We start from the raw sequence: 27,641 nt of genomic DNA, 5'->3' as shown, positions 1-27,641 counted from the left end.
CTGCCTTCCCATTGTATGGATGGGGAAACTGAGCTCCAAGGAGCAGCAGGCCCGTGGACCTAGAATCTCCATACCAAGCTCTGTTCCTCTTACTGGAGGGCCCAGCACTATCCCCAAATCTTCCCTCCGCCTCACATACACCATACTTCTAACAAACCAGCCCCTGCCCCACTCCCCAAGTCTACCCCTGGAAAGGGAGGCTCCTTCTACGACCCCTGTCTCTGAGGTAGGAGCTTGCATCTGTCAAGTGGAGCCCCCCTTCCCAGCCCCTTCTCTCCTGTTCCTCCCCTGGGAAGCCCCTGGAGGCAGGGGGGAGCAGGGAGGGGGAGCCAGGTGTAGGGGTGAGTGGAATCACGCAATAGCTGCTCTTGGAGAACTAATCAGGAAAAAGACCTGCCCGCAGAAGCGCTGAGCACATCAGCCTAGCCCAGCCTCGTGCTAGATGCCCACTTGCCCGCGGGACTGAGCCACACTCTGTGGTCTCCATTCCTGCCCAAGGGCCTGGCCGGGCACCTGGCCACACAAACCTCGGAGATGGCTATTAATAATCCTCTTCGTGGAGCCACCCCCGGGGGCAGTCCTACCCTGGCCTGGGCCAGTGGGACGAACCCACTTCCGGGTGCTAGGGCCAGTAAAAATAGGGTCACGTTCACACACACGGGTGCTGGGGTGTGTCCGTGAACCCAACTCTGGCACACGCGTTCTTGCCCCTCCCACACTTGCTCTACCCGGCTGGTAAGGAATAACCCTACCCTCAGCTCGGAGGGGAGATGAGCTGGCTGCCCACCGCCCTGAACGGCAGCCCTGTGGGTCAGCCTACGGACGGCCAGCTCTCCAGAAACCGGGGTGCAGCCCCGTGGGGCAGGGCTCCACCCCATGCCCAGTGTCCACCGCCTTCCTGGGGCAGAACAGGGCGGGAGAGAGGACACTCCGGGCTCTGCGTTACATAGGATTTGCAGAGCCAGCCCGATAACGCCTCCGGGAGCCATCACCCCTTCCCCACCCTCCAGGGCTGAGTCCCAGCCACTTGTCCCCAAGGGGTGTTACCACCAGCCCACGCCCGCCCATTCCGCCCGCCCCCCCCCCCCCGGAAGGCGGGGCCTACCTGAAGGATGGGAGGATACTGTCATAGTAGTACCAGGTGGCCGTCAGGTAGGCCCGGCTCGTGTCGGTGGAGTACAGGCGCCACGCAGCCTGGTCGTATGAGGGAGAGGAAGGGGGAGGGGGAGGGGGACAAAGCATCAGGTAAGCCTCTGAGCCCCTCAGAAGGAACCCAGTCCTTGGGTCGGCTGGAGGGCACTCAGAGCCAGAGGCCAGCTTCAATTCCATAGCCATCAGCAGGACCAGACAGACTTCCGCAAGGTAGGGAGCAGGTGGGCATCAGAGCCAGGGGTCTAAGGGAAGAGCTGGGGTTTTGTAAGGCAGACATGGGTTTCCAGTCCCAGCTTCGCCCCTTACTAGCATGGACAAATTAAGGGAAGCTGCAGAGCCCCTGTCTCCTCATCTGTAAACCGGATGTAATACTACCTACCTAACAGGGTATCATGAGGATTAAAAGGGCAAATGTGTATTAAATGCCAAGTGCAGTGCCTGGCACATGGAAGACACTTAACACCGGGTTCCCCTGTTGAACGCTCCTGGTACCTCCTCCCACCAATGAATCAATCTCCATTCATTGTGCATTTGATTAATGTCTTCCTCTCCCCCTAGACTCTAAGCCGTGTCTTGGTCACTGCTGTATCCGTTAGCACATAGTAGGTGCTCTGCAAACGTCAGGGGAATAAATACTGATCGCGTGAATTATAATTACTACTAATAAGTCCACCCCATCTTTCGCAGCTGCCTGTCCCTGCCCACGGGGTTGAAGAGGGAAGGAAAGAGCATCAGAGCATCACCTACCAACCCCTCAGCATCCACAGATTGGCAGGATTTCCTCTGCAGCAGGAGGGAGGAGGGCTGGACAAGAGGAAGGACTGTCCCTCTCCCTCCAGGTAACGAGAAGAGCCAAGGAGAGACTGAGTAGGGTGATTAGGGAGGGCAGGGAGGCATGGACAGAGCACAACTGAGCCCTGGATGCCCCCCCCCCCCACCACTTCGGGTGCCTCTTGTCCTTAAGGGACTGCCCACTGCTGACCTCACTGGCCAGGCACCCTCCTAGGACAGGAATATTTTTACTTCCTGCTTGCCTAGGCCCCTGGCTTGAGCTGGGGAGCAGCTGCCAGAGCTGTCTCATTAATTATGGGCACCACAATACCAGCTGTCTCTTGGCCTGGACAGTGCCAGCCGCCTGCCCCTACAATGCCCCTTGGAAGGCCAGCTCCCGGGGGACAACGGCCATTGTGCCCCAAGGGACGCCGAGAAGGAAAGGCTGGGCTGGTGGCTGGAGATAGCAGGGATGGGGACGGGCTCCCACCCTGGGGAGGAGAGATAAGTGGGGGTGAGTCAGACTTGGATTAGGGAGTGCGAGGGTGGCATGCTGGGAGCAGGCCAAGCTGGGATGTGCCAGTATTCCCTGAACTACTTCCCGCAGGGGCTTCTCTTGCACACACCCTGACTCGAGAGAAGCCAGGGCTGAGTCACAGACTCATATAAAATTGGAGCCCTTGCCTCAGCCCATGCCCTATCAGAATGCCTCAGCACAGTGGGGGAAACTGAGACCACACGCTCCTTGGTTTTCTTCCCACCCCTCTGGCTGTTCCGCCTCTGTCTCCTTGACTGGCTCAACTCTGCGGGCCCTGTCACTAACTGCTGAGGTTCCTAAGCATTCTGGACCATCTTGTCTCCTCCGTCGTCTTTCCTCTCCCTGCGGGGTGAACTCATCCGTGCCCTGGGCTTCATTACTATCCAGGTGCAACGGCTCCAAGCCTTCTCTGCCCAGCACACCCCTCTCCTCTCAGCCGCAGACCCGCATATGCAGCTGCCTCGTCAACATCACTGCTCAGGGGCTGAGGCCCCCCAGACTCCACGTGCTCCAGCCAAGCTCACATTCCTCGTGTCTCAGATCTGGTCCCCCGTCCAGGGAGGAAGGGGATCGATCATCCAGTTGGGCAAGCCAAAAACCTGGAAGTCACCCCCCACACATGTCCCTCACTCTCTTCCTCACTCCTGATGCTGCTAATTTCACCTCCTAACTATGCAGAATTGACCCACTTCTCCCCATCTCGTCTGTGGCTATGCCAGTCAGGTCACCCGGCGTCCTGCCTTGCCCACACTGTGGCCAGAGCCTCTTATCATCTCACACACACACCTGGGTCACCCTCCAATCCATTCATCTATTTTCAAAACACAAATCTGATCATGTCACCCACTCCTGCTTTATACCTGTCAGCGGTTCCTCCCTGCTCTTAAGAAAATGGGAAAATGGGAAAATGGGAAACTCCTCCCCGTGGCCTTCGGGTCTGGCCCTCACCCACTTCCCCAAACCCTTCCTCCTTGAGCTTTCTGTTCCAGCCTCCCTAGCTTCCTTCCAGTTCACCAAACACACCATGTTCCCCTCCACCACAGGGCCTTTGCACATGCTGTTCCCGTACCCTGAATGCTCCCCCCTTTACCTCTACACCTAGTTGACTCCTACCGGTCCTCCAGCTCTCAACTCGAGTGTCAATTTCCCAAGGTCATCATCCCTGAGTTCCCCTTCAAGGTCAGATCGGGCCAGGACCCTGTTAAACACTCTTCAGAGAACAATTTCTTTCTTTCAAAGTGTTTAATCTCAGTTTATAGCTACAACATTCATTTGTGTGAGTGCTTGTGGAATGAGCTTACTGATGACTGCACCTTTGGGTGGCAGGACAAGAGGCCCTAGGCCCCATTCCAATGCAGGCCATGTAGAGTTGGGGCTGGAGCTGGACAGTGGGGCAGCTCTGGTGAGTCCTGAACTGAGCCCAGGGAGCAAGAGAAGTTTCTAGCAGTCCCAGTTAGCATCCCAGCTCTGCCTCTGACTTGGCACGTGACCCCAGAAGAGTCACATCTGCTCTCTGAGCCTCAACGTGGAGCCACAATTGCGAAACTGGGACACATGGGTCAACACACAGAGTTGATACACCAGTTCATTTCATGCTTCCTTGGCGTCTTGTACCTGGATGAGGTTAGCTGCAGGCATCCTCCTCTTCTCGAAGTGCTTCTGCCGGTGCTGCTCCTGCACCTTCAGGGCAAAGCCAGAGCCAAGGATGCCCTAGGGGAATAGGCGTGGTTGGGGGGGGGATGTGGGGGGGGGGACAGCAAAAGGCAGAGAAGGTCTCCATCACTGCCCATCTGAGATGTCCCTTTCCCATCCATGCAATTGCGGGCTAGGGGCTTGGCAGGCTCTGCCCCCAGGACCTCTCTCCCCCGGGATGGGAGATCCTAAATGGATGGCGACTCACGGCAGGCAAGGCAAAGAAGGAGATGCCTAGTAAGGCGAAGCCGGCAGCCAGGACCCTGCCCAGCCACGTGTGCGGTGTCTTGTCACCATAGCCAATGGTTGTCAGTGTGATCTGGGGACACAAACAGTTTACCCTCAGGGCTGGTCTCGGGAGCCACCCACAAGAGCTTGTTGGGACACAGGCAGGTGGGAGCCTGATCATGAGGGCGGTGCCCTGTGGTCACTCACAGGGGCTGGTTAGGGGCAGAGATGGATCCCTCCCCATCACTCCACCATGCCAGTCAGGGGTAAGGTCACAAGGGCTTGGTGTGGGGAATACATGGAGCACAAGCAGATTTACTGGGGCAGGATGGGGGCTAACACAGGGGCTGGTCACAGGGGGTCCCAGCCTTAGCAGAGAGGACAGAGACAGGCCGGCTCAGCCTTGAGTCAGGGTCACAATGGTCACGCAGGGGAGGGTCCCAGGGGGAAGGGCAGCCCTGCACAGACCCTCACGCACCGTCCCCCACCAGAGCGAGTCGGCGTAGGAGGAGAAGTCAGAGTTGGCGTCCTTCTCGGCCAGATAGACCAGGAAGGAGGCAAAGATGAGCACCAGGAATCCGATGTACCAGGCGGTGATCAGCTCCTGCGGTGACAGCAAAGATGAAAACGTCAGGAGGGCCGAGCCAGAGGGGTATAAGGAAGCGCCTAATACTGTGCGTACCTGGGAGAGGGGGGCAGGTGGGAGTTTCCCAGAATGACCCCGAGAGGTGTTCTGGAGGGGGGATAAAGGCGCCCCACCGCTTCGAGTTGCCTGGGGGCGGCTGCCCATCTTTCCTTCCCAGCTCCTCCTTCCGGGGAGACCCTGCCCCGCCTTCCCGACCTCAGGGTACGCCCCCCGCCCCGCCCTTGACCCCCCACCCCCAGGTTCCAGGTTCAGACTTCAGTCCCCAGGCCCACCGCCCCTCAACACCCCACACACCCCAACATCCAGTCCCCCCCACCCGCCCCAGCTCCCCACTTTGCTGTGCACACAGACTCACCTAACCAGAAGCTTCCGACTGAGCCCCTCAACGCCTTACCCCTCAAGCCCCTCCTCCTGGCCTGCACCTGCCCTCCCCCGGCAGACTGGCCCTTGCCGGGCCTCAGAGATCGGCCCCTGTGGCCTGGCCCCCGCCGGGCCCACAGTCTCCCCAACCCTGGGGCTGGACTCGGGCCCCGCCCCACCCCCCACCTCCGGCCCCGGGAGACGTCCCGCCGGCGCACCTTGCTGTGCGCGTAGACCACGGAGCCCAGCAGCTTCCAGGTGCCGCCGCGGCGGTCCATGCGCACCATGCGGAGGATCTGCAGGAAGCGCATGCTGCGCAGCGCAGACGTGGCGAAGATGTTGCCCTGCGTGCCCGCGGCGATGACGGCCACCGAGGCCACGAACACGATGAAGTCTGCAGGGGCAGGACAGGCGAGCTCACCAAGCCACCGTGCATCAGGACCCGCGGTGGGGATCTTGGGGCTGTCTGCGGGGGAGAGCGGGGGAGGGGAGGGCGGGGGGGGGGGGCGATCCTGGGGCTCTTGGGGGGGAGGGAGGGGGAAGGACTGTGGTGGGAGGCGTGGAGGGAAGGGTCGGGAGGGTCGTGGAATCTCTGTCAGCAGCGAGGGTCTGGGTCAGGGGTGGCATCAGGGCGTCAACCCTGAGGCTTGGGGTCAGGGGTCAGGCGCGGGCAGGGCAGGCCTTATTACCGATGACACAGAAGGGTTTTCTGGCAAAGCGGAAGCGGCCCTGCCATCCTCGGTAGCGGCAGCAGCATCCCGCGGACCAAACGCGGATGATGTACTCCAGGCCAAACACCACGATCATCACGAATTCCTGTGGGACCAGGGGCCTGAGTTCTCGTCTCCACCCTCCAGGAGCGAGGGCCCAGGTCACACAGCACCGGCCCAGCCCGGAGTCCTTGGGTTAGGGGTACCAGGATTTCCTCAGACCACCTCTCCTGGACGTTCTCACACCTGGCTGGACCCGAGGAGAATTCCAGAAGGCACGTGGCGCCTTCCACAGACTGAAAGCCCCAGTCTGTCTTCCATTTCCTGTCCACCAGCTGTCTGGCTTTTTCTGAGCTTCACTCTGCCCTCCCCCTCCCAGCTATCCCAGACTCAGTAACCCTGACTGGGTGACCTAAGGGGTGGCTATCTGTTAGCTGTCCACTTCCAAGGTGCTTCTGTTTAGAGAGAGAGAGAGAGAGAGAAACAAAAAATCACACCAGAGGTTGAGTTAGCAGTTTTGGTCCTGAGAAGGAGTAGGGCTTTTTCAACCTCTTCTCTGAGCCCAACATCAGCCCTGGCTTAGCGGCAGGAGGTCCCTCAACACTTGCTCTAAAGCAGATGAAGTCCAGAGAGGGGCAGCCATCAACTCAGGGAACACAGCATAGCAAGCCACTCTCTGAGCCACAGTAGGAGAAGCCTCTCTGTCCCTCTACCCTGAACCCCAAGGTGCTACCTTACACAGCCTCGCTCAGACCCGGACTCTGGCACTCACCAAGATGAGGAGACACTCGTTGGCAAGTTCCTGGTGCTCCTGAATGGTGGACAGCACGGACAGCACCAGGCAGCTGAAGACCAGCAAAAATCTGCAATAGCAGCACGGAGAGGGTTAGAATGCTGCACGGACAGGACAGCCGAGGAGCCTCTGGCAGGGGGCTGCGGGGTCGCAGGAGGATTTGGGAAGAATTATCCGGAAGGCAGAATCGGAATCAGGGTTTCCTGGAGTTGTGGTTCTGTGCTGGACAAAAAAAGGGAGAAGCCCCAAGGTCTGGGCTACTGAGCTCACAGACACGTTACAGGCCTCTCAGTTCCCTTCAATGCGGGCGGCAGCCTGGGGAGGTGGTTATTCCTCTGGGGGGCAGCAGGTCTGTCCGGGCTGGTGGTGGAAACGCACCAGCTCAAACTCCCACAGTCAGGAAGCGCCTCCAGGCTCAGCCATTCACAAGTGGTGCCCTCGGTCTTAAGACTGTCTTAAGAGAAGTATCTCAGAGGTCAGCTGGGGGCCAGGCACGGTCGGCGGCTGAGGGAGGGGTCTCTGCTCCCTCTGAACTCCAAGGTTGGCAGGAGCATCGCTCCATTTGCAGAATGGGGACAATTGCCTCTGCCTTCGTGGGCTCTTAGGGAATTAATAATAATGAGACAACTATGAAAGGAAAGGGGACTAGGGAGGACGGGGAAGGAGGGAAGGCTTCAGAGTGGGGTAGGGAGGGGAGTCAGGCCTCATGGAGCCATGCCACAGAGGCCTGGAACTCCCCTGAGGGCTGTGGGAAGCCCAGAGAGAGACGTTTAGAAAAGGGAAGAACTTTATATGCCAGCTCAGCCAACACTTCCCACAACCCCAACCACACACATGAGGAAACTGAGGCCCAGACAGGGAAAGGGATTCACCCAAGGTCACTCACTATGTCCAGGACAGAGTTGAGATTAGAGCCAGGGTCCCCCACTTCCCAGTGGACGGGAAGAGGGGGAAAGGGCATGAGGAGGGAGGCTGGAGGCCTCAGTATGTGAATACGTGCAGAGGCAGCACAAGGAATCTGGACTCCCAGAAGCACTGCTCTTTGGGAGGGGGATGTGCCGGACACACATGTGCTCTGGAAGAGACTCCGGGGGAACGGGCTTCTCTGGAAACACATCCCTTATGAACTGACCCACAGCGTTCCCCAAATGTTCCCAGCGTCTCCCCGCCTGGGACGGCTGGCAGGGCATCCTGCCTGAAACACCCCAGCGTCGGAGCCTGCTGAGTCTCTGCTCACCCTCGGCTCTGGGAAGCCTTGGGGATGCCCTCCGCCTCACTGTTCCCTCTTCAGATCGCCCCTTCCCGGTGTTTGCCCGCGTGTATGTGGCCCACGTCACTTTCCATATGGCTTCATTTGTGTTTCACGGTGCCAGGGGCATGGGCTCAGGGTCAGAGAGACCTGGGTTCAAATCCTGGTCCGGCTTATACAGTCCCCTACCTTCCCTGAGCCAGTCTCCACATCTGTACGGTGGAAGCTGATGGGGAGATAGACCCGTGAAGGGCATGGCTCTACCTCCCTGGACAGGGGTTCCCAGGCTGCTTGGAGGGCAGGCTTAGGGCTGCATCCCAGCACATGCCCTTGGGTAGAGGAGGCAGGTGGCAGATGTCAGCAAAGGGTTTTGAATGAATGAGTGAGAAGGACGCTTCCTTGGCCAGTTCCAGGCGAGAGCTGAGTCAGCGAAGACAGAAGGCACAGGGAGAGGAGCGGGGAGAGCACCCACTCCTCATGTTCAATAATTAACCACAGAAAACCACATCCCCCAGGGAGGGGGGAAGGCCGCTGACCCAGGGCTCGGGGGCAGAGGGCCTGCCCCCCCAACGCCCTACTGAGGTCATCTCATTCAACCCCCTCCCCTGGGAAGGGCTGCAGCCAAATCTTGATGGGCCTTCACCCCAGCCCTGGACAGAAATCCTTCCGTCCCAGTGCTCAGTTGATGTCAGATCCGCGGGTGAGTGGGCCACGCTAGGGGCTTCCTGCTGAGGCTTTCAGGAATTTATTTTTCCCAACACTGTTCTTTCTATGTCTATAAAATGGACACATCGGGGCGCCTGGGTGGCGCAGTTGGTTAAGCGTCCGACTTCAGCCAGGTCACGATCTCGCGGTCCGTGAGTTCGAGCCCCGCGTCAGGCTCTGGGCTGATGGCTCGGAGCCTGGAGCCTGTTTCCGATTCTGTGTCTCCCTCTCTCTCTGCCCCTCCCCCGTTCATGCTCTGTCTCTCTCTGTCCCAAAAATAAATAAACGTTGAAAAAAAAAATTTTTTTTTAAAAATAATAAAATAAAATAAAATGGACACATCACAATAGGCTAAATGAAAGAAGCAGATCATAAAACCTGATCCCAGTTTGTACTTTTTTTTAATGTTTATTTATTTATGTTGAGAGAGAGAGAGTGTGAGCAGGGAAGGGGCAGAGAGAGAATCCCAAGCAGGCTCCATGCTGTCAGCACAGAGCTGGATGCAGGGCTTGAGCTCATGAACTGTGAGATCATGACCTGAGCCAGAATCAAGAGCCAGACGTCCAACTGACAGAACCACCCAGGTGCCCCCCAAATACCTATATTTTGAAAATGGGGGGGGGGGTAAAAAAATTTTTTAAAGAGGGTGGCGCCTGGGTGGCTCAGTCGTTTAAGCTTCCGACTTCGGCTCAGGCCATCATCTCACGCTGCGGTTTGTGGGTTCGAGCCCTGCGTCTGGCTCTGTGCTGACAGTTCGGAGCCTGGAGCTGTTTCGGATTCTTTGTCTCCCTCTCTCTCTGCCCCTCCCCTGCTCACACTCTGTCTCTGTCTCTGTCTCTCTCTCAAAAATAAATAATAAACATTAAAAAAATATTTTTTACATCGGGGGGGGGGAGTCCCTGCTTGGGTTCTCTCTCTCTGCCCCTCCCCCATGCACACGCACTCTTTCTCTCTCAAAATAAATAAATAAATATTAAAAAATAAAATATAGATATTTTTTATATTCATACCAAGAGTCAGAAGGGCTTAGCTCTGGGTGGCAAGATTAAGAGTGATTTGGCTTTTGTTTTGCATTTTTGCTTCCCTGCATTTCCTCATATTTTGTTAGAATAAACAGGGGTGATAACAAACTAATGGGAATTTTAAAATGCATTTCCTTAAAAGTACGGAGAAAGAGCCACCTTCAATCCTGCCCCCACCTCTTTACCATAATCGCTTCTGCCGTTTGGCAGGTGACAGGGCATGGCAGCCTCTCCCCAGGAGTCCAGCTCACATGTCCAGCTGTCTACTCAGCATCTCTTCTCAGATGTCTGGTGGCCTCTCAAACCAAACATGTTCAAAACCAAACTCCATTTGCCCTCAAATCTTGTTTCCCTCGGGTCTCCCCATCCCAGTAAATGGCACCACCTGCCGCCCAGGGGCTCGGGCCAAGTATCTAAGAGTTGCCTTTGATTTTCCCTTTCCCTTGCCCTCCACATCCTGCCCTTTAGCAATTTCTATTGGCTCTACCTTCAGAATAAATCCCTGCACAGTCCACAGCTCACCATCCTGACCAAGCCGCCACCACCTCGTCTCTGATTGGCCTCCCTGCCTCCACTCTGGCCCAGCCGTGCCCCACTCTCTCCAAAAAAGCTGGCGTGACCTTCCTACAATGTAAAGTTGGACGCCATCACTCTCCTCCAACTCTCCCCTGACTTCCAAATTCCCATCACATTTGAGAGCGAACGTTAAACTCCCCAGCATGTGCAGCAAGGCCCCGTGAGCTCTGGCCCCCACCCCACCTCTCAGACTTCATCTCCTCCCCTCCCCCGCCTCCATCACGTTGACCCCGACCTCCATGCCATTCCTGGAACACCAAACCCATTGCCACCTCCAGGCTTTGCACTTGCTTTGTTGCTTCCTCTGCCTATTTATTGCTCCTTTACTCATCCAGGTCTCCGTTCAAACATCACTTCCTCCGAGAGGCCTTCCCTAACCACCCCCTCTCCAGAATAATAGCCCCATCCCCACTCTCTCTCTCCTTGCTCTGCTTTATTTATTTTTTTCATAGACTGAGTAAATGAATAGCAGAAATTCACATGAAACAAACATTAAAGCACCATGTCACCAAAGCCCCCAATTTGTACCCACTGAGAAGGCTCCCAGAGCTCTAAGCACATCCATCCCTGACCTGTTGGACTCCCCCAGCGCCCTTCCTGAGAAGGGAAGAGAAGGCAGGTCTCTGACCTTGACCAGCTCCATGTGGTAAACTGTTTAAAAAGCCCCTGAACTTCACTTCCCCTGCCTTCATACACTGGTTGAGAGTTTCTCCACCCCAGACGCTCAATACAGTGGAACAGATACATTAAATCTGATAAAGAACATCTTGTGTCCCAGGCCCCTGAATAATTATCCCCATCTTCCAGATGAAGAAATGGGGCTCAGGAAGGAGGGATAGACTTGTTCCAAATCAGTGAATCAGTGTGATCCCTCAGGCTACCTTGGTCCTCCTGAGGGGTCCTCACACAGACACCCACTCTTGGGACAGCAGAAGGGAGATCAGTGTCTGGAGCTTAGGCAGAGAGGAGACCGAGAGAAGGAGCTGTAAGCCAGGGTCTGGTTGTGAATGCCAGAACCACCATGTGGCTTCATTCATGCAACAAATAAGGACTAAGGATTGCCTCTGGCCCCCTGTGGGGCTCCAATTTCTCTCTCTCTAGAATTATAGGTAGTATGCAGGAGCTGGCTGGCTTGGGCCATCTATAATTGCCCCAACAGAGAGGTCAGACTGCCGCTTTCTGGAACATTTTTGCCCATCATGTCTGGCTGCAGTTTGGGGCCCGTGTCCTCCCTTGCCCGGCCCAGGAGGCAGTGCGGGGACAGGTGGGTGCTGCCTGGCTGATTCTCCCTGGCTGGGCTTATCCTGAGACTCATCACAACCCTTCCACACCTCCACCCCCATGCTGTGACTATCCCGCTCATTCAGGAAGGCAGTGAGGAGATTAGGGACTGAATAGGTAGCTGGTTTGCTTAGATCTGTGGTTCTCGAACTACAGCTGGTGTCAGAATCACCCAGAGGACTTGTTAAGGTACTGACTTCTGGGCTTCACTCCTAGAATGTAAGTATGAGGCGGACCGACCGGAGAATTTGCATGTCTACAAAGTTCCCTGGTGATGCTAATGCTGTTCCTCCGGGATCCATACTTTGAGAATCACTGGCTCAGCTGATAGGCGTGCCTGTGGCTGACTCAATTATTAGCCAACTCACGGCTTTTTAAACAACTGCCATTATTGCCTTCCCCGCCTCACTCTCCCCCCCCCCCCACCTTCTTGAAATCACTGCCCAGAAACAGCCACGGGGCAGAGGTAGCAAGGAAAGCCCTACTGGGGAGGTGGGTCTCATGCCAACATCGGCTTCACCCCCAATTCACCGTGTGACCCCCAAACACTGGGCCAAGCCCCCTCCATGCTTATTTTTAATTACTTCTCACAACAACCCTGTGAGAGCAGTGTCAAAGTTACCCAAGGCTTATCGGTGAGAAAGCATAGGCTCGGAAGGATACTCTATGATGGCTGCCCAACTCTGTGAGTATACTAAAAAACACCGAATTATAAGGGGGGATTTTATGGTATGTGAATTATAGCTCAATAAAGCAGTTATTTAAAAGGAGAAAAAGAAAGGCATACTAGATTGTCCAAAAGTCATAAGGCCAGGACCTAAACCCAAGTCCACCTGGACCCCCAAGCCATACTACCTCTCTGGGCCTCAGTTTCCCCATCTGTAACATGAAGTGGGGGGTGTCAGCCTTAAGACTCTCCAGCAGAGGGGTAGAAGGGAGAGAGGGTCAGCCATGAGCTCAGTTCCAGATTCTCTGGGGATGTCCCCGGAGAGACAGATGCTTGGAGGCTGAAGAGGTGGGGATAGGAGTTGGGGGTTTGGTTTCTCACCCGCAGAGAAGGGGTTATCTCCTAACCTCTGAGCCACGTTCACTTAAGAAATGTTCTTTGCCATCCATACTCAGCCAGGTTGATTGCCAAGCCAGAAATGAATAACCCAGACCTCCCCCCCACCGCTCCAAGAAATTAACAACTATTGCAAAGCAGTGATAGGATGGACAAGGGGATAACAGTTTGCCAAGGGGGTTGGCGGGGGGAGCCCTAAGACAGCTTCCATAGAGCCAATGTGGAGGGATCAGTGAAGACACGGAGAGGGTGATGGCCAGTGCCTCCAGCAGGGCAAGCAGGATATGTGCAGGCACCCGAGACGTGGGGGCCTACAGACAGCCCCCGGTGGCCAGCAGTTCTGGATGACGCGGGGCTGAAGTGAAGGGGCAGTGGAGAAACCAGAGGGCCAGATCCAGTGGGTGCCGCGAGGGGCACCCTAAGGCATTACGAATGTTATCCTCAAGGCAAGGGGGAGCCATTGGAGGGTGTCGAGGGAGGAATGACGTGGTATGCTACGTGCTCCAGGACTACCACTCAGGGGTAGTGTGGAGCATGGACCGGAGGCAGGGAGACCGATGGGGAAAAGCAGGTAGAAAGTTCCACAGTAACTCAGATGAGAGATGAAGGGGACAGCACCAAAGAGAAGGGGATGGATGGAGGTTTCAGGGAGGAGGATTTGGTGATTATTTGGAAATGGGGACAAAGGAGGGAGAATGACTCTCATACTTCTGGTGCGGGCACCTGGTGGGTGAAGGTGCCGTGAGTGAGCAGACACGAGAGACCCCGCTGGAGGGGCAGCTGGGGGCGATGAGCTCCATTTGGGACACGTGGAGACTGACAGGGCTGCGGCGCACCGGGCAAACGGTCACGGGCGTGAAGAGAGACCGAAGCCGGAAGTGCCGACGTGGGGCACATCGGGGGTAGAGGCCACGGGAGTGGCCGAGAGAGTTCGGAGAGCACGCGGCACATGTGGAGAACGACCCAATGGGACCCCAGAGGCGCAGAGGGAGGAGGCACACTCCACCCAGACTCAGAAGGAGCTGCCGGCGAGGTGGGAGGGAAACCAGGAGAAAGAAGCAGCAAGGATGCCGAGCAAGAGGGTTTCAAGGAGGGAGCGAAAGCCAGCATCAAATGCTGCCGAGAGGTCAGGCAAGATAAAGCCTGAAAAATGTCCACTGGATTTGGTGACAAGCCGGTCCCTGGGCACCTTGGCAAGGGCAGCGGAGACCAAGGGGAGGCCTGGCACCGGCCCAGGTGGGATGAGAAAGGGAGAGGGGCAGCGATAAAGAGGAAACAGAGGGCGTACGGATGGCTGAAGAAGCCTGATGGCACAGAGTAGAGGCAGACAGGAGCCGGAGAAGGACGCAGAGCGCTGGGACTGGGCTTTGTTTTTTATTTTGAGATTCAAGAGCCAGAGTGGAAGGGGCCGAGCGAGAGGGAGAAGATGAAGATGGGGGAGAGAGAGGGAGTGATGGATGGAATGAAGTCCCCAGGACAGCAGGGAGGCCCGGATCCCGGCCAGGCAGGGCTGGGGCTGAGCAGAAGGGACCCCCCCACGCCCCGGCCCCGCCCCCAGCCAGCTTGGGACAGGCAGCAAGGAGGAGGGGCTAGGTGGAACCTGAGGTTGGGGGCCAAGGAAGCCAGAGAGCTCCCTGGGGGCTTTGACCTCACTTCCTCTGTGACAGAGGAGTCAGGCCTCCTTCCTGGGGGAGGTGGGGAGCATTTGAACAGCTGGTGTGGAGAGAACTGACCAGGCCCCGGAGAGGGGTCCCCGTGGGAACATAGGACCGTTATTCCCTGCTGTACGAATGGGAGAAAAGAGCCAGAACATCACAGGTGCTCCACACGTGTATTTGGGGTTTGGTTTGTTTTGGGAGTTTTTGTTGTTGTTGTTGTTCAATTTTTACCCCTTGAAGTAATCTCTATGCCCAATGAGGGACTCAAACTCGTGTCCCCAAGAGCACAAGTCACATGCCCAACGGTTGAGCCTGCCAGGTGCCCCCTCTGGTTTTGTTTTCAAGGCTTGGTGCTCCTGAGGGAGGAAGCAGCCAAGTGGGATGAGGGGATGCCCCAGCCTCCAGTCAGGCTAGAGTAAATGCAGAACCAGGCCGTGCCCCTTCCTTCCTCCTGGGCCTCCTTCCTTCTCTCCAGTGTCCCTCCTCCCAGACACCTCTACCAGGGTCTGTTAGCCTGCTTGGCCACCCGCTGGCTCCCTCATTTCTACATGTGGCCTTGGGAGTATGTGACCCCTTCCTCACCTCCCAGACCAGGACCCCAAAGGCGAGCTTCTGTCTTCCCCCTGGGGACAGCTAGGGCCAGTCTGTCCCCATTCAGCCAAGGTTCCTGGAGGACAGAGGCCATAACCCCACCACCTTCCAGCCGGAAAGGGCTTCTTAAACCCCAAACCAGAGTTGCTAGTGAAGGAGGGACCTCAGCCCGACCTGACAGGCTCCCCCTGACACGGGGGTGCAGTGTGGTCTGGGGGGCCCTGGGCTCCTCTGGGGAGAGCAGGCTCTTACTTTCTCTTGCAGGGGGATAGAGGGGAGGGGCAGTCAGCCAGGCCTCAGAGCGAGGCTCTTTCCAAGAATCCTCAGGGGCTGGGACGAGAAGTTTCCCCTGATCCAGCGATTCTAAATATGGCAAAGCACGTGACCCAGGGCCCCACACCAGGGCTGCGGCTGCGGCCGCTGCTTCTCTGGGCCAGAGGCCTATGCTGGGGGCTCAGGCTTAGGGATGAGGTCTCAGTGGAGCCTCAGTTTCCCTGCCCATAACATGAAGGTGGGGGACACTCAGCGAAGGGGGCCACCCCCTCCAGCCTTAGCATTTTCCAGAGTGGGGTGGAGGGGAGAGGGCTGAGCCCTCAGCTCAGTTCCAGATTCTTTGAGGGTGTCCCTGGAGGGACGGCGGCCGCCAGCACATAGTACAAAATATGAAAAAAATGCCCCTCTTGGAGAAGCAATTAGAAAAAGGCGTTCCCCTTTAGCCTGAAAAATTGTAAAATGTTGACCCCTCCGGATGGACCCACCAGAAACAGGCATCCCCTGCTCCGGGCTGACCCAGCCCTAAGCAGAGCCTGGACTTCAGTGCCACTGACGTCTTCTCGGCCAGGCCCCTTGGCAATGCACAGGATGTACAAGGACACGGGCAGCCCCAGGGGCGGCTCTGACAGCCACCACAGGCCTGGAGGGGCCACATGGCTCCGTGCCCCTCTCCTCGCCACCACGGATTCCTCTAGAGCTGGAGACGGACCCAAGAAAGGTCCCCCTGTAGGCGGGGCCCAGCCAGTCAGGTTATCTTTCTCAGGAACGGAACTAAGAACCACAGAGCAAAGTTGGCAGGGATGCAGAGGAAGAAATGGACGTGAGGCCGCTGTTCCCGAACCTCATCTCCCCTTCTCTATGTGGTGAAGCCCAGGAGTGCGCCTCCCTCCGTGATGCCACGAGATTCTCCCCGAGCCTGGCAGGAGTGTCCTCCGCCTTCACATGCCAGGTTTTCCTGAGCTAGTGTGAATGGTCTCGGTCCCAGTAGGATGTGGAAGGCAGTGTCTTCTGGACAAGGTGTTTCATGAGTCATAGCCTCGTCCTCTCCCACCCGGTCTGGCTCCAAACCCTCCCACTCGCTCTGGCTGCTTCCCTCTGCCCATGCCAGCCAGACTACCTGGTGCACCAGGTAAGTAGGCTGAGCAACATGTCAAGGGTGGGAACAAGGAGGGAGCAGGGGCCATCCATCTGTTTAGGGCTGGCCAGGCAGCATGGACTCCTCAAATAAACAGGGAGCGTGGGCTCCCCGGCAGGAGGCCAGCAAAAAAAAAAAAAAAAAAAACGAAAGCGAAGTAGGGTGGAGCACAGGCAGCCTGGATTCTGAACACTTAAACAAGATAGCCAATGGAAGGCTTCCCCAGTTCCACCTGAGAAAGCTCCATGTGGCTTTGGGTGACTCAGTTTTACATTCTGGGCTTGGCATAAGATTCCACTTGAACGAAGAGCTTTGCTGCTTTTTTAAAAAGTGTGAAATCCACCAACTTACAGGCTCAGGCCCAAGCTCCTAAGCAAGGAAGGCCCTCACCACCCCCCACCTCACTCTCCACCACGCAGAGCCCAAGCTGGCACTTGACGCTCCATTGTCAGAGCTCTACCCTGCAAAAGCAAGCAACTTTTCCCCTCCCGATCTTCCTTCCCTCACGTCTGCCCCTCCTCCAGCCCGGCTGGGTCGGGTGGGAGCCCACCTCAGGCTCCCTTAATCCCCCACCCCCATCTCTATGCCCACCTCGGTCGGTCGTGGCAATGACTTCAACTCGAGAAAGGCTGTTTGAGGCACTGCCTCCTCCCACAGACCAGGAGCTAGTTGAGGTCTTGTCCTTTTCCCCTTGAATGCCCCAGGCCCAACTCAGAACGGGGCTCCCTGAGAGAGAGCACAACCTAGGCGCTGGACCTCAGGCACCACCCACCCTCCAGGGTGCCCGCGCCGCCCTGCTGGCCACTCCTGGCCGCACATCTCCACCCTTCACGCAGCAGGTGGGGTGAGTGGCCCTGAGCACGCAGGCCAGGGCCCCGGAGCACTCACTCACTGCCTGATTCACTGCTGATTTGGTATTTACTGAGGGCTCCCCATGAGCCGGACGACAAAGACAGGCACCGTCCCTGCCTTCGTGGGGCGTGCGGTCTCCTGGGGGAGACGGATAATAAGCAAGTAAAGGTTGAAAATGTGAGATGATGATGGAGAGAAATTAGGTGGGGAAAGGGGAGAAGGAGCAAGGGTATGGGAGTTGGGGACTATTTTATAGAGGCTGGTTGGGAAAACAGCATTGAGAAGGTGACTTTTCAGCAGAGAGCTCAAGGAAATGAGGGAGGGAGCCACGCAGGTATCTGGGCAAATCGGGTTCCGAGGAGAGGGAAAAAGCAAGAGCAAAAACCTGGTATATTCCAGAACATCACGAAAGGAGTGCCCCCAGAGCGGAGTGAGGAAGGGGGAGAGTGGTGGGCAGAGGAGGTGGGATGCAGATCATCTACCGGCTCCTGTGAGGATTTTGGCTTTTACTCCAAGTGAGATGGGGAGTTCTGAGCAGGGAGTAACACGATCCGACTGGCGTTTGCAACAGCACAGGCTGTTGAGTAGAGAACAGACATTGGTGCAGAGAGGGGATGGGGTGGGGGACCGTTGTGTGATTCAAGCAAAAGATGACGGTGACTTGTGCTAGGGGAATGGAGGTGGCAGGAGGTGAGCAGATGCTGACTCTTTTAGCGCTGAAAGATCCCCTAGAGTGAATCAATCCTCTCATTTAAACAGGGGAAACTGAGTCCCAGAGAGGGGCCTGATCTACCTGGGATCATACAGTAGACCGGCGGCATGGCTGGGTCTGGCACCCAGATTTCTTGATTCCTAAGGTAATGTCCTTCTGAGTTCTCCTCTTCCTGTAGCAGGACCCAGGCACCTGCCCCTCCCCCACCCCCATCTCAAAAATTCCCTCATCCAGGCATCAGGCTCAGGCCTTGCCCCTGCCCTTCCTGCCGTATGTGACAGGGTGGCACTGGGTTCAAGGATTGCTCTGGCCTCCGGCTACTTGAGCCCAGTAGGGGTAAGGGTCACCTCTAAGGAGCCTTCTGTCCTCTGAATCAGCAGAACTTTCGCAAAGGGGGGAGGAGAGAGGAAGAGAAGAATCCAAACCAGGGGAAAGAGCTTAGTCCCCAACACTTGGTTGTCAGCACTCCCGGAGAAGAGAGGGCACCAAGAGCTGACAGGGTGGAACAGGAGATTCAGGGAGGGCCGGGCCCCCTGGGGAGTACAGGCCCCAAGGCTGAGCCCTGCCTGGGAGCGCTATTGGGCCCAAGCCAGTGAGCATCCCACCCAGTGGGAGGTTTAGGGGGCGTGATGGGGAGGGGTGTTTCAATGCCTTTGCTATCAGCAAGCAAAGCAGCATGCAAACTCATGGGCCACACCTGGGGCAGTTGGTTACAGCTGCCCTGAAAGCCTTGCTCCCCATAGGAACCCCAAATCCAGGCCCAGCTGGACTGAATCCAGCAAGACTGACTCCAGTGGGCCCTGACAGCTGGGAAAGGCTTGCTGTATGACCTTGGGCCAGGAGCACAACTTCTGTGGGCCTGTTCCGCAGCCAAGGTGGAAGGATGGTTTAGGAGGGTCTAAGGCTGGAAACCAGAAGCACATCTGCGGACGTCCTTTCAGGTTCCTCTGCTTTTAACAGGAAAGGCTGCCCAGCCCCTAGTTCCGGCTGATTCGGAGTCCTCTAAAAGCCAGGAGCCTGCTTGATGGCTCTGAGCTATTTGTCAGGGTTGGGGCTGCAGAAAGGGAGGCACAAGGGCATGGACAGAGCTAGGAACCTGGGTCGGTGTGCTCTCTATCCTGATTCTGCCACCACTAAGCGAAGGAGTTGGGGAAGCTGTCTCTGGGTCTGGCTTTACTCCTGAGGAAGGGTCTCTGAGAGCCCTATTTTTCGCTGATCCATCTGGGACTGGTGATTTCCGCTTCTCAATTGGGAAGTGAGGCCCTAGCAGCTCCAGAAAGAAGCTGCCTGTCCTGAGCAACTTCTGGAGTCTGAGGAGAGGATCTTTTACATTTCATTTGCATGGTGCTCATTTGCATAGAAAGGCTACCTCCAAAACTCCCCCTATAATTGAATAATAATAGCAAGGAGGAGTCAGGGTAGACCAAAGCAAAACTTTCAATGGCTCATTAACCACAGAAAGGGTGTTGGAGGTCAGGGAAGGGACATATTGCATCTCTGGTCCTGATTCACCCTCTTCTAGCGGAGGAAGACAGAACCCTACAAGTATCAGAGCCCAAGGAACAGGGCTTGAATTCCGCTCAGATCCTGACCTCTGCCAGGCTCAAGAATTCAGACTTGTGTGTGTGACCTTGAGCAAGTGAGCCGTCCCTCTCTGGGACTCAGTTTCTTCGTCTATCGAATGGGGCCACGGACGCCCGATCTGAGTCTGGAGTCGGGGGGTGGAACCAGCGCTGAGGGGTTGCGGAAAGGCTTGGGTTCACTTAGGGACACAGAGGAGGCTGACTCCGGGCGGGACTCCTCGGGAGAGGGTGGGGCTCCTGGGAGGAGAGCTCCTGGGGGACTCCTCCCCCCTGACGGTGCTCTACCCCCTTCCGCTGCAGGGGCCCCTTCCTCTGCTGCCGACGCGCAGCAGTTCCGTGCTCCGGGGTCCGCAGAGCCCGCCCCGCCTCTTCGGCACGGGGAGGGCTTATTACAAGGGGAGGGGCAAAGGGTGGGGGCGGGACACTGTGGTGGGCGGGGCTCCGAGTCGTCCCCGGGAGGGGCGGAGCTTCGCCGACACCCGGCACCACGCGCAGGAGGGGCGGGGGCGGGGGCGGCGCTGCGGCTCCAGTTACCTCCCTGCGGCCTCCCCCGCCCCGCCGGCTTCTTTTTCCGTTTCCAAATTAACAATTGAAAACGCGGCGGCCTGAAAGGCGAGCAGCGGGCCAAGCGGAAAGTGTGAAGGTGCCGCCGCGTCCCCGAGGACGGGGGCGGAGAGGGGGGCGCGACACCCTTACTGCCTGGGGCTTGCCCACCTAGTACCGGGTGCGGGCACTGAGCGCCCCAGGGCACAGAGGTGCCAAGGCCCCTAAGTCGGGTCCTGGCCTGATCCAGTCCCTCGTACTGTCCTGGCCTAGCGTCGCGGGACCCAGCGCCCAGGCTCCGGGTGCTGCCAGCCCTCGAGGGTGCTGGCGGAGGTGGGGGGGGGGGGGCACTAGGGCTGGGTTACTACTTTCAAGGCTGAGTGCCCAGGAGGGCAGGTGCCAGGCAGCACCCTCACAGCACCGTCCTTAAGGGCTCCAAGAGTCAGCTAGGTTTGCATGTGACCTCAAGCAAGTCATTTCACCTTGCTGAGACTCAGTTTCCTCATCTGAAAAATGGGGAGGGAAGATTCAGAGCTGGTGGTGAGGAACAAGTGAAATGAGAAGATGCCTGAGGCTGGTCCACAGTGACTACAACAGAGAGCAGCCATTATTATCTTGTGTTGATAATGATGATGATATTGAGTCCTTGGCATCCTTTCACCTCTGCTGTCCACCAGTGGGGAATACTGGAATTGACTGGTCTTTTCCTCCCCTCATTTCCTCGGGGCTTCCCCAAAGCCACACTTAACAGATAAAGAAACTGAGGCCAGGAAGGTCCTTGTAAGGGGCTCCAAGTCATTTGTGAGTGAAAAGAACTAGGGCCTGAGCCCAGAACCTGACCTCCAGGCCTGGACTCATCTTATGGAGATGAGCAGTCCCTGTGGCCAGGGCCCTGGGCATTAGACCTCCCTCGCCAGTGTCCTGAGACACGGATGCTGATACTAGGGCAGCTGGAACAAATGAGGGGGTAACGGAGACAGTCCCCTCTCCCAGGCATGCAGGGGCATGGGCCAAGCGAGCCAGAGGGTGGACACCCAGGAAAGCTACAGTTTCTGGTCCCCAAGTCCCCCATAATGTAAGCTCCGTGAACACAGCGACTTTATCCTGTTCACTACTATCTCTCCCACACCTAGCACAGGGTCTGGTGCATTGTGGGTCATCAATAAATATCTGTTGAGTGAATAAGCGAAGGAATGATGAGCAGGTCCCTTCTTATACAGCTGTGGCCTCCCACTCACCACTGGTGTGAACTGGTCTTCCTTAGGGAGGTGGGTCTGGGGTTAGGTGCCTCTCTCCCCAGCGTGGAGACACAGGGCCATAGAGCGGGAGAGAAGGAGACAGAAGGAAGAGGGGACAGAAGAAGAGATTCCAGAAGGCAGAATGGAGGTCAGCTCTTTCTGCACAGCCTCCCGCTTCCTACTCCTGTCCATGGAGGGACGAGCCCCATTCCTCCTCCCTCCAGCCACCTCTTCACTGACTACCATGATTCATCCCCACCCCCACTAGTCCATTACCTCTGTCAGTCTGAGTGCTCCTCCCCCATTTACAATCCTACCATGGCTCCTTACTACTTACCACCTAAAATCCAAGCTCCTCAGCCCAGAGCTTGAGGCTGGAAACACACAAGTGTCAGACACACTCCACCCCTGTACATTTCTGCCTTGGTGACTTTTGCGTTCTCTCCTCTCCTGGGGATGTTCCCCCTTCCTCCCCAAGAATCCCTGATCTGCTTCAGGGAGAAGTGCTTCCCCCAGCCCCTTTGGATTCCTGGCCCTCTCTAGGTACCCTAGGATTCCCTCCTGCTGAGGCTGTTCTTGCCTCCGTCCAGCCCCCACCTCCCCAACCACCGCCTGATTAGAATCCAGCCACCAAGGGCAAGGCCCTTGCTGGCTGAGTAGATGCTCAGACAGTATTTGGCAGGAATCAGGAAGACCACCAGGTCACCAGGACCTTGAGCATCAGTGAGTCAGGGCTTTCCACTGTCCTGGGAAGCCTGAGGACTCTGGGTACAGGCATTTGGGGATGGCTGCAGATGTGGGTGGGTGGAGTGAGGGCAAATACAAGCCCATCCTGAACACTGGCAGGGTTGGAGAAGAAGTACAAATGGGACACACAGACTATTAGTCTAAATATTTAAAAGTTTAAATCAAGCTAGCCAGCTGTTAGATAAACTATGTTTTACCCTTCCTGACGCGTATACCTTCATAACGATCTGGAAGGCCAGGTTTGAATTTAAAACCTTGGACTCTTTATAGTTCCATGCTGGAATCTGGCAGGGAGGGGCTGCTACCCCATAGTGTGCCCTCTTCTCTTCCCACACTGGGCTCATCCCTCAACAGGGGGGCCTGGGGGCCACTCCTGCGGGTGCCCCAGCCCACTCTTCCAGGGTCCATCTACACTGGCTGCAAACAGCTGCTGTTGGTCCTAGGAGAGCTCACACCACTCCGGCCCTTGGGATGATGAACCAGGAAAGAGGCCTGTACATGCCCTGGCACAGACACAGGGATTTAGGGGTCGGGGGACTTCAGGGTTACCTGGAATGTGTTCTAGAATAAGCATGGCTGTGTATAGGCGCTGGGTTGCTGGTATGCAGAGCCAGACGGGCTGAGTGGGTAGGATTCTGGGCCCCTGCCTTTGAATCCACCCAGGGTGGCAATGCTTTGATATGGTTTTTTTTCTTGTAATGTTTTTTCTTATTTCTGAAGGAGAGAGAGAGCATGAGCAAGGGAAGGGCAGAGAGGGAGACGCAGAATTCGAAGCAGGCTCCAGGCTCCGAGCTGTCAGCACAGAGCCTGATGCAGGGCTTGAACTCATGAACTGGGAGATCATGACCTGAGCCAAAGTCAGACCCTTAACCCACTGAGCCACCCAGGTGCCCGCTTTGATATGTTTTATCTATTGCCCTCCTGTGTCACATTTCATCTAAGGAACCAGATCTGCTTAAAACAGTCTGCAAAGCACTAATCTAGCCCCTTCCCTCCTAGAGCACAGATGCTGAGGCTATGGGGTGTCAGTGACCACAGTCATACAGCACTTTAGAGTAAATCCAGGGTTCCTGCCTCCTGCCCAGACCTTGACTTCCTTGAGCACATTTATGATCTGTAAGACCCAGTGCCTTCAATACAAGCTGTTGGGAGGTGATGAGTGCCCAGCCCCTGGTGGGGTTCAAGCAGCCTGCAGCTGTAGCCTCCTGCCTTGGTAGGGATCTGGCCCCTCAACTCAGGTTGCTTAGCTCAGGAGTAGATTGAGAGGCCGGACCAGGCCTGAGAAGGAGAGGGAGTCCTGGTATAAATAACCGTAGGGGGGGCCAGGATGTTTGGGCCAGTCTCCTGGGCTACGGCTATGTTTACTGCCCGGGGGGGTGGTGGGGTGTGCATAGCCCATACATTTGCCTCCCTGACTTATAGCCAAATTTCTCCAGGAAGGGGTGGCCCAGGATTAGCCCCAAACACTCCAGCTCTGCACCCCATCAGGTCCTGCCCGTAACTCTGCCCAGTGTGAGCCCTAACCCCCTCAATATCGCCCCACTGTTCAGCCCCAAGTGCTACACACCACGGCATCTCCGTTAGCCCCAAATGCCCCCAGGATTTGCCCCCGTAAGTCTCAACTCTGCTCAAATCGTGGGAGGGGGAAGAGCATGAGTATGGCAGAGGAAGGCCCCAAGCAGAGGAGCTGGGTATGTGCCAGGGATCTGAGCTGGGGCCACTGGGCAGGGGGGCAGAGACAAACCTCTCCCACGGCCCTGGCCAAGACAGAGGAGGGCTGCAGCCCCCGGCTTAGGAGAGTGCAAATCCCTCTCCCCAGCCCAGTGCCCATCCCATGCCTGTCATGTGCAGAGCATTAGATGGCCAGACCCCAGTGTGAGGGGGCGGGCAGGCGCCCCGTTGGTCACGCCACAGCCAGCTCCTCTCCCTAACCAGCCAGGAGAAAAAACCCTCAGTGCAGGGCAAGTGGGTCCCCTTCCCCATGGGACAGCAGCTGCAGTCTGCCCAAGCATGGAGGCCCAGGGGTTGATGTGAGCTGAGTTCCAGCCTTCAGGCCAGGCCAGCTTACCATACACACACACACACACACACGCACACACACACACACACTCTGCCCAGCTGACTGTTGGGTCTTGCTTGGGACACTAAACTGATACGCACTGAGAGCAGAGGCTCCAAACTGGGGCCATGTCCATCAGGGGTCTTAGGTGCCTGGACACCTGGGCTCCAGCCCCATATCAGCTACTTCCAGCTGAATAACCTTGGGCAAGTCACTTCTCCTTTCTGAGCCTCAGTGTAAAATAGTGTAACGATATCTCCTCCAGGGTTGTTGGGAGAACTCAGTGGGATTCCACTGAGCAAACATTAATTAAGCCCCACAATGGGCCAGGCATGGCTTTAAGTGCTTTGTGGACCATCTGGTGGAGAGGGGGTGTAGCCTTTTTGTTTTTGTAGCATTTTTGTTTTTGTTTTGTTTTGTTTTAAAGTTCATTTATTTATTTTGAGAGAGAAAGACAGCGTGCATGAGCAGGGAAATGGCAGAGAGAGAAGGAGAGAGAGAATCCCAAGCAGGCTCCTCGCTGACAGCGTGGAACCCGACTTGGGGCTCGATCCCACAAACCGTGAGATCATGACCTGAGCTGACACCAAGAGTCAGATGCTTAACTGACTGAGCCGCCCAGGCGCCCCAAGGTAGCATTTTGGACCCAGAGGCCTCCGAGGCTCAGGGATGTGAAGAGGCCTGCCAAAGACCACCCAGAAGGCACCGGGTCCCCGGTCAGCTCTGCAGAAAAGTTTTCACTACAGAAAGTTTTTCACTGTTATTTATAGGTGTTGGGGACAACTGAGACTTTTGAGCTAGGCTGGGCTGCAGTCTGAGCTCTGCCACTGACCTAAGTTCAGCCCATGCCCTGTTCTGGGCCTCAGTTTCCCCATCAGTAGAATGAGGGGATGGGGTGAGACCGGTGATTTCCACACTCTATTGAGCTGCAAGAAAGGGAGGGGACAAAGAGGTGGGGCAGGCTGGGCCACCCGAGCTCCGTCCTTCTCCAGGACACCGCACCACTAGCTGGGCCAAACCCCTGGGTGTTCTCGCGAGCCTGTTCTAAGGCCACTGTTTTAGGGACCCGCGTAGATCCTAAGCCCTATCCCCAGACATCCTTGCAGACAGCCTCCGGGCCTGCACCCATCCCCTCTGCTTCCAAAGGCTCCCTGAGCTCAGCCACACACACCTTCCCCCAGGCCAGGCTTTGCATAAGCAGCTGAACTTTCCCTACAGGCAAAGTCCTAGGGCTTCAGGCCAGGTCTGGTCAGGCCTCGGCAGAGTTAGTGGGCAGCTCCAAAGGAGCCACTCAGGGGGCTGGGCCAAGGGGAGGGGAGGGCAGAGGGAAAAAGAGGCCAAGTGGATGGCATCCCCATGACTCCCTGCCAGAATTTCCCCCCTTACCATCCTCCTTGGAGATGCACAAAGGTGTTTCTAAAATACCAATCTGCCCAGGGTACTCCTGTCTTCACTTCCTTCCTTCTCCTCCAGGAAGTCACTGCTCCTCAGCCTGACACCCTCAGCTCGTGTCCCAGCCTCTTCTCTGCACACCTCCTGCTCCCTCCAGGCTCCCACTCTCCTGACCTCTTGGAGGTCTTTGCAAATGCCATGGTCAGCCTCACCTCTGGGCTTTGCCCATGCTAGTCCCTCTGCCCAGAATGCTGTTCCACGCTCCTTTTGGCTTGGTTAACTACTACTCCTACTCATGTTGTAGGGCTCGACTTAAACCTCTTCCTCCAGGAGGCCTTCCTAGCCATGCCCAGTTTAGGGCTGGGTTTGGCCCCTTTGTGCTGGGCTCCTACGGGACTCTGCACTCCCCGGACAACCATCAGCTTCTGCCACATCTCCCCGGGGACCAAGGGAGGGTCCAGTCAGGCATAATATGATGGGTAAGCCTTTGCTATTATTATCTCTCTTATTATTGAGAGCCATAGTAGGAGAGGGAGGCTGAGGCTCAGAGAGGAAGGTGACCGCTGGAGGCCACCCAGCAGGAAGGTGGCCTTCCCATCCCAGCGCACATCCCCATGTACACTGTGAGCGCCACCGCGCCCCCACCCCCCACCCCGCCCCCTCACACACACTGACTGCGGCCCTGAAGACCTGCTCACCCTAGAGTCCTTGCACGCTCAGGCTGAAACTCCCGCCCTCCCGGGTGCGCAGCATTTACTGGCTGTGTGACAAAGGCACATGCTTAACGTTTACGCTTCAGTGTCCTCTTCTGTGCAGTGGGGTAATGAAAGTACCTACCCCCAGGGCTCTTGGAAGGATTAAATGAAGTGATATTTGGAAAACATTTGGCACAATACCTGAGATATCTCTTTTTTCTTTCTTTTCTTTTTTAAAGTTTGTTTTTATTTATTTTGAGAGAGACGGACATCGCTTCTCAGCCTTTTGGCTAAGATCAAGTGAGAGAGAGAGAGAGAGAGAGAGAGAGAGAGAACACTTGCGCCCGAGCTAGCAGGGGAGGGGCAGAGAGAGAGGGAGAGAGACAGAATCCCAAGCAGGCTCTGCACTATCAGCACCGAGGCTGACGCGGGGGCTCGAACTCACGGACCGTGAGATCATGACCTGAGCCAAAGTCGGAAGCTCAACCGACTGAGCCACCCAGGCGCCCCTTACTTATTTATTTTGAGAGAGAGAGTGAGCACGAGCAGGGGGAGAGGCAGAGAGAGGGGGAGAGAGAGAATTCCAAGCAGGCTCTGTGCTGTCAGCTCAGAGTCTGAGTCGCGGCTCGATCACACAACTGTGAGATCATGACCTGAGCTGAAATCAAAAGTCGGAAGCTTAACTGACTGAGCCACCAGGCGCCCCTCCCCAGTGCTCCCTTCACTGACAGGTGAACCCTGACTGTGGTTGACCCTGTCCCCACCCACCCCCAGCCCGATCTTGGCTAGAGCCTGAGCTGGTCCTCACTGCACTCTGGGTGTACAGGCCCAGAAGGAATGGATAGTGGAGACTGACCATCCCCCTAATCCTTCCATCCCACCCAGACTCTTCCGGCCTTCGAGCTCAGGAGGGAGGCGGCTGGGTGGCGCCCAGACTCAAGGATTTCACGCACGGGTAGAATTTCCCAAAAACACTTGGGGACTGGTTGTCAACTTTTTATTTTGCCAAGTAAGGACATTTGAAAAAAAGTTCCCAGCCCCATCATTTCATAAAAGAAAGGACATAATCTCAGACTAAAACTCCTTTAAGTGGAATAAATTTAGCTTTATGAAAAAGTCACCACATTGTCCTTATTTCCTTCAATTTTGCCTTAGGCCACTGAGAACCGCATGGGTCTGCTGACGTATCTGAGCGACATCCGGAGCTTGGGCCGGGGGCCACACGGACGTGGGTTCGAATCCTGGCTCCCCGTGGGCAAGCTGTGTGATCTGGGGCAAGTTATTTCTCCTCTCTGAGCCTTAGTTTCCTATCTGCAAAATGGGAACAATAGTGTTTGCAAAGCACTAGCTCCTGGGAAGAAATCAGGCTTCCAGCCA

General features: G+C 56.4%; 1 protein-coding gene and 1 long non-coding RNA gene across 5 annotated transcripts in view; one reads left to right on the top strand and one right to left on the bottom strand.

The window, feature by feature from the left end:
• Window positions 1-27,641, bottom strand: part of KCNQ4 (potassium voltage-gated channel subfamily Q member 4) — a 53,745-nt gene that overhangs the window by 16,734 nt on the left and 9,370 nt on the right. For 3 of the 4 annotated variants that reach the window (XM_023258530.2, XM_023258532.2, XM_023258531.2), the window contains exons 2-8: window positions 6,870-6,960; window positions 6,077-6,203; window positions 5,606-5,781; window positions 4,860-4,985; window positions 4,362-4,472; window positions 4,076-4,171; window positions 1,106-1,194 (exon numbers count right to left, since the gene is read on the bottom strand). In XM_023258530.2, coding sequence (XP_023114298.2) covers window positions 1,106-1,194; window positions 4,076-4,171; window positions 4,362-4,472; window positions 4,860-4,985; window positions 5,606-5,781; window positions 6,077-6,203; window positions 6,870-6,960 — 816 coding nt within the window. The remainder of the gene's footprint in view (window positions 1-1,105; window positions 1,195-4,075; window positions 4,172-4,361; window positions 4,473-4,859; window positions 4,986-5,605; window positions 5,782-6,076; window positions 6,204-6,869; window positions 6,961-27,641) is intronic. The other variant, XM_045035614.1, reaches the window with a different exon arrangement.
• LOC111561715 lies at window positions 1,191-6,876 on the top strand. Its single transcript, XR_006584209.1, has 4 exons — window positions 1,191-1,362; window positions 1,840-1,991; window positions 4,873-5,834; window positions 6,245-6,876. It is a non-coding gene; the product is annotated as an uncharacterized LOC111561715 (long non-coding RNA).

The sequence above is a fragment of the Felis catus genome, chromosome C1, assembly GCF_018350175.1.
Source record: "Felis catus isolate Fca126 chromosome C1, F.catus_Fca126_mat1.0, whole genome shotgun sequence".
Classification (NCBI taxonomy): domain Eukaryota; kingdom Metazoa; phylum Chordata; class Mammalia; order Carnivora; family Felidae; genus Felis; species Felis catus.
This window is presented reverse-complemented; position numbering and strand designations above follow the sequence as displayed.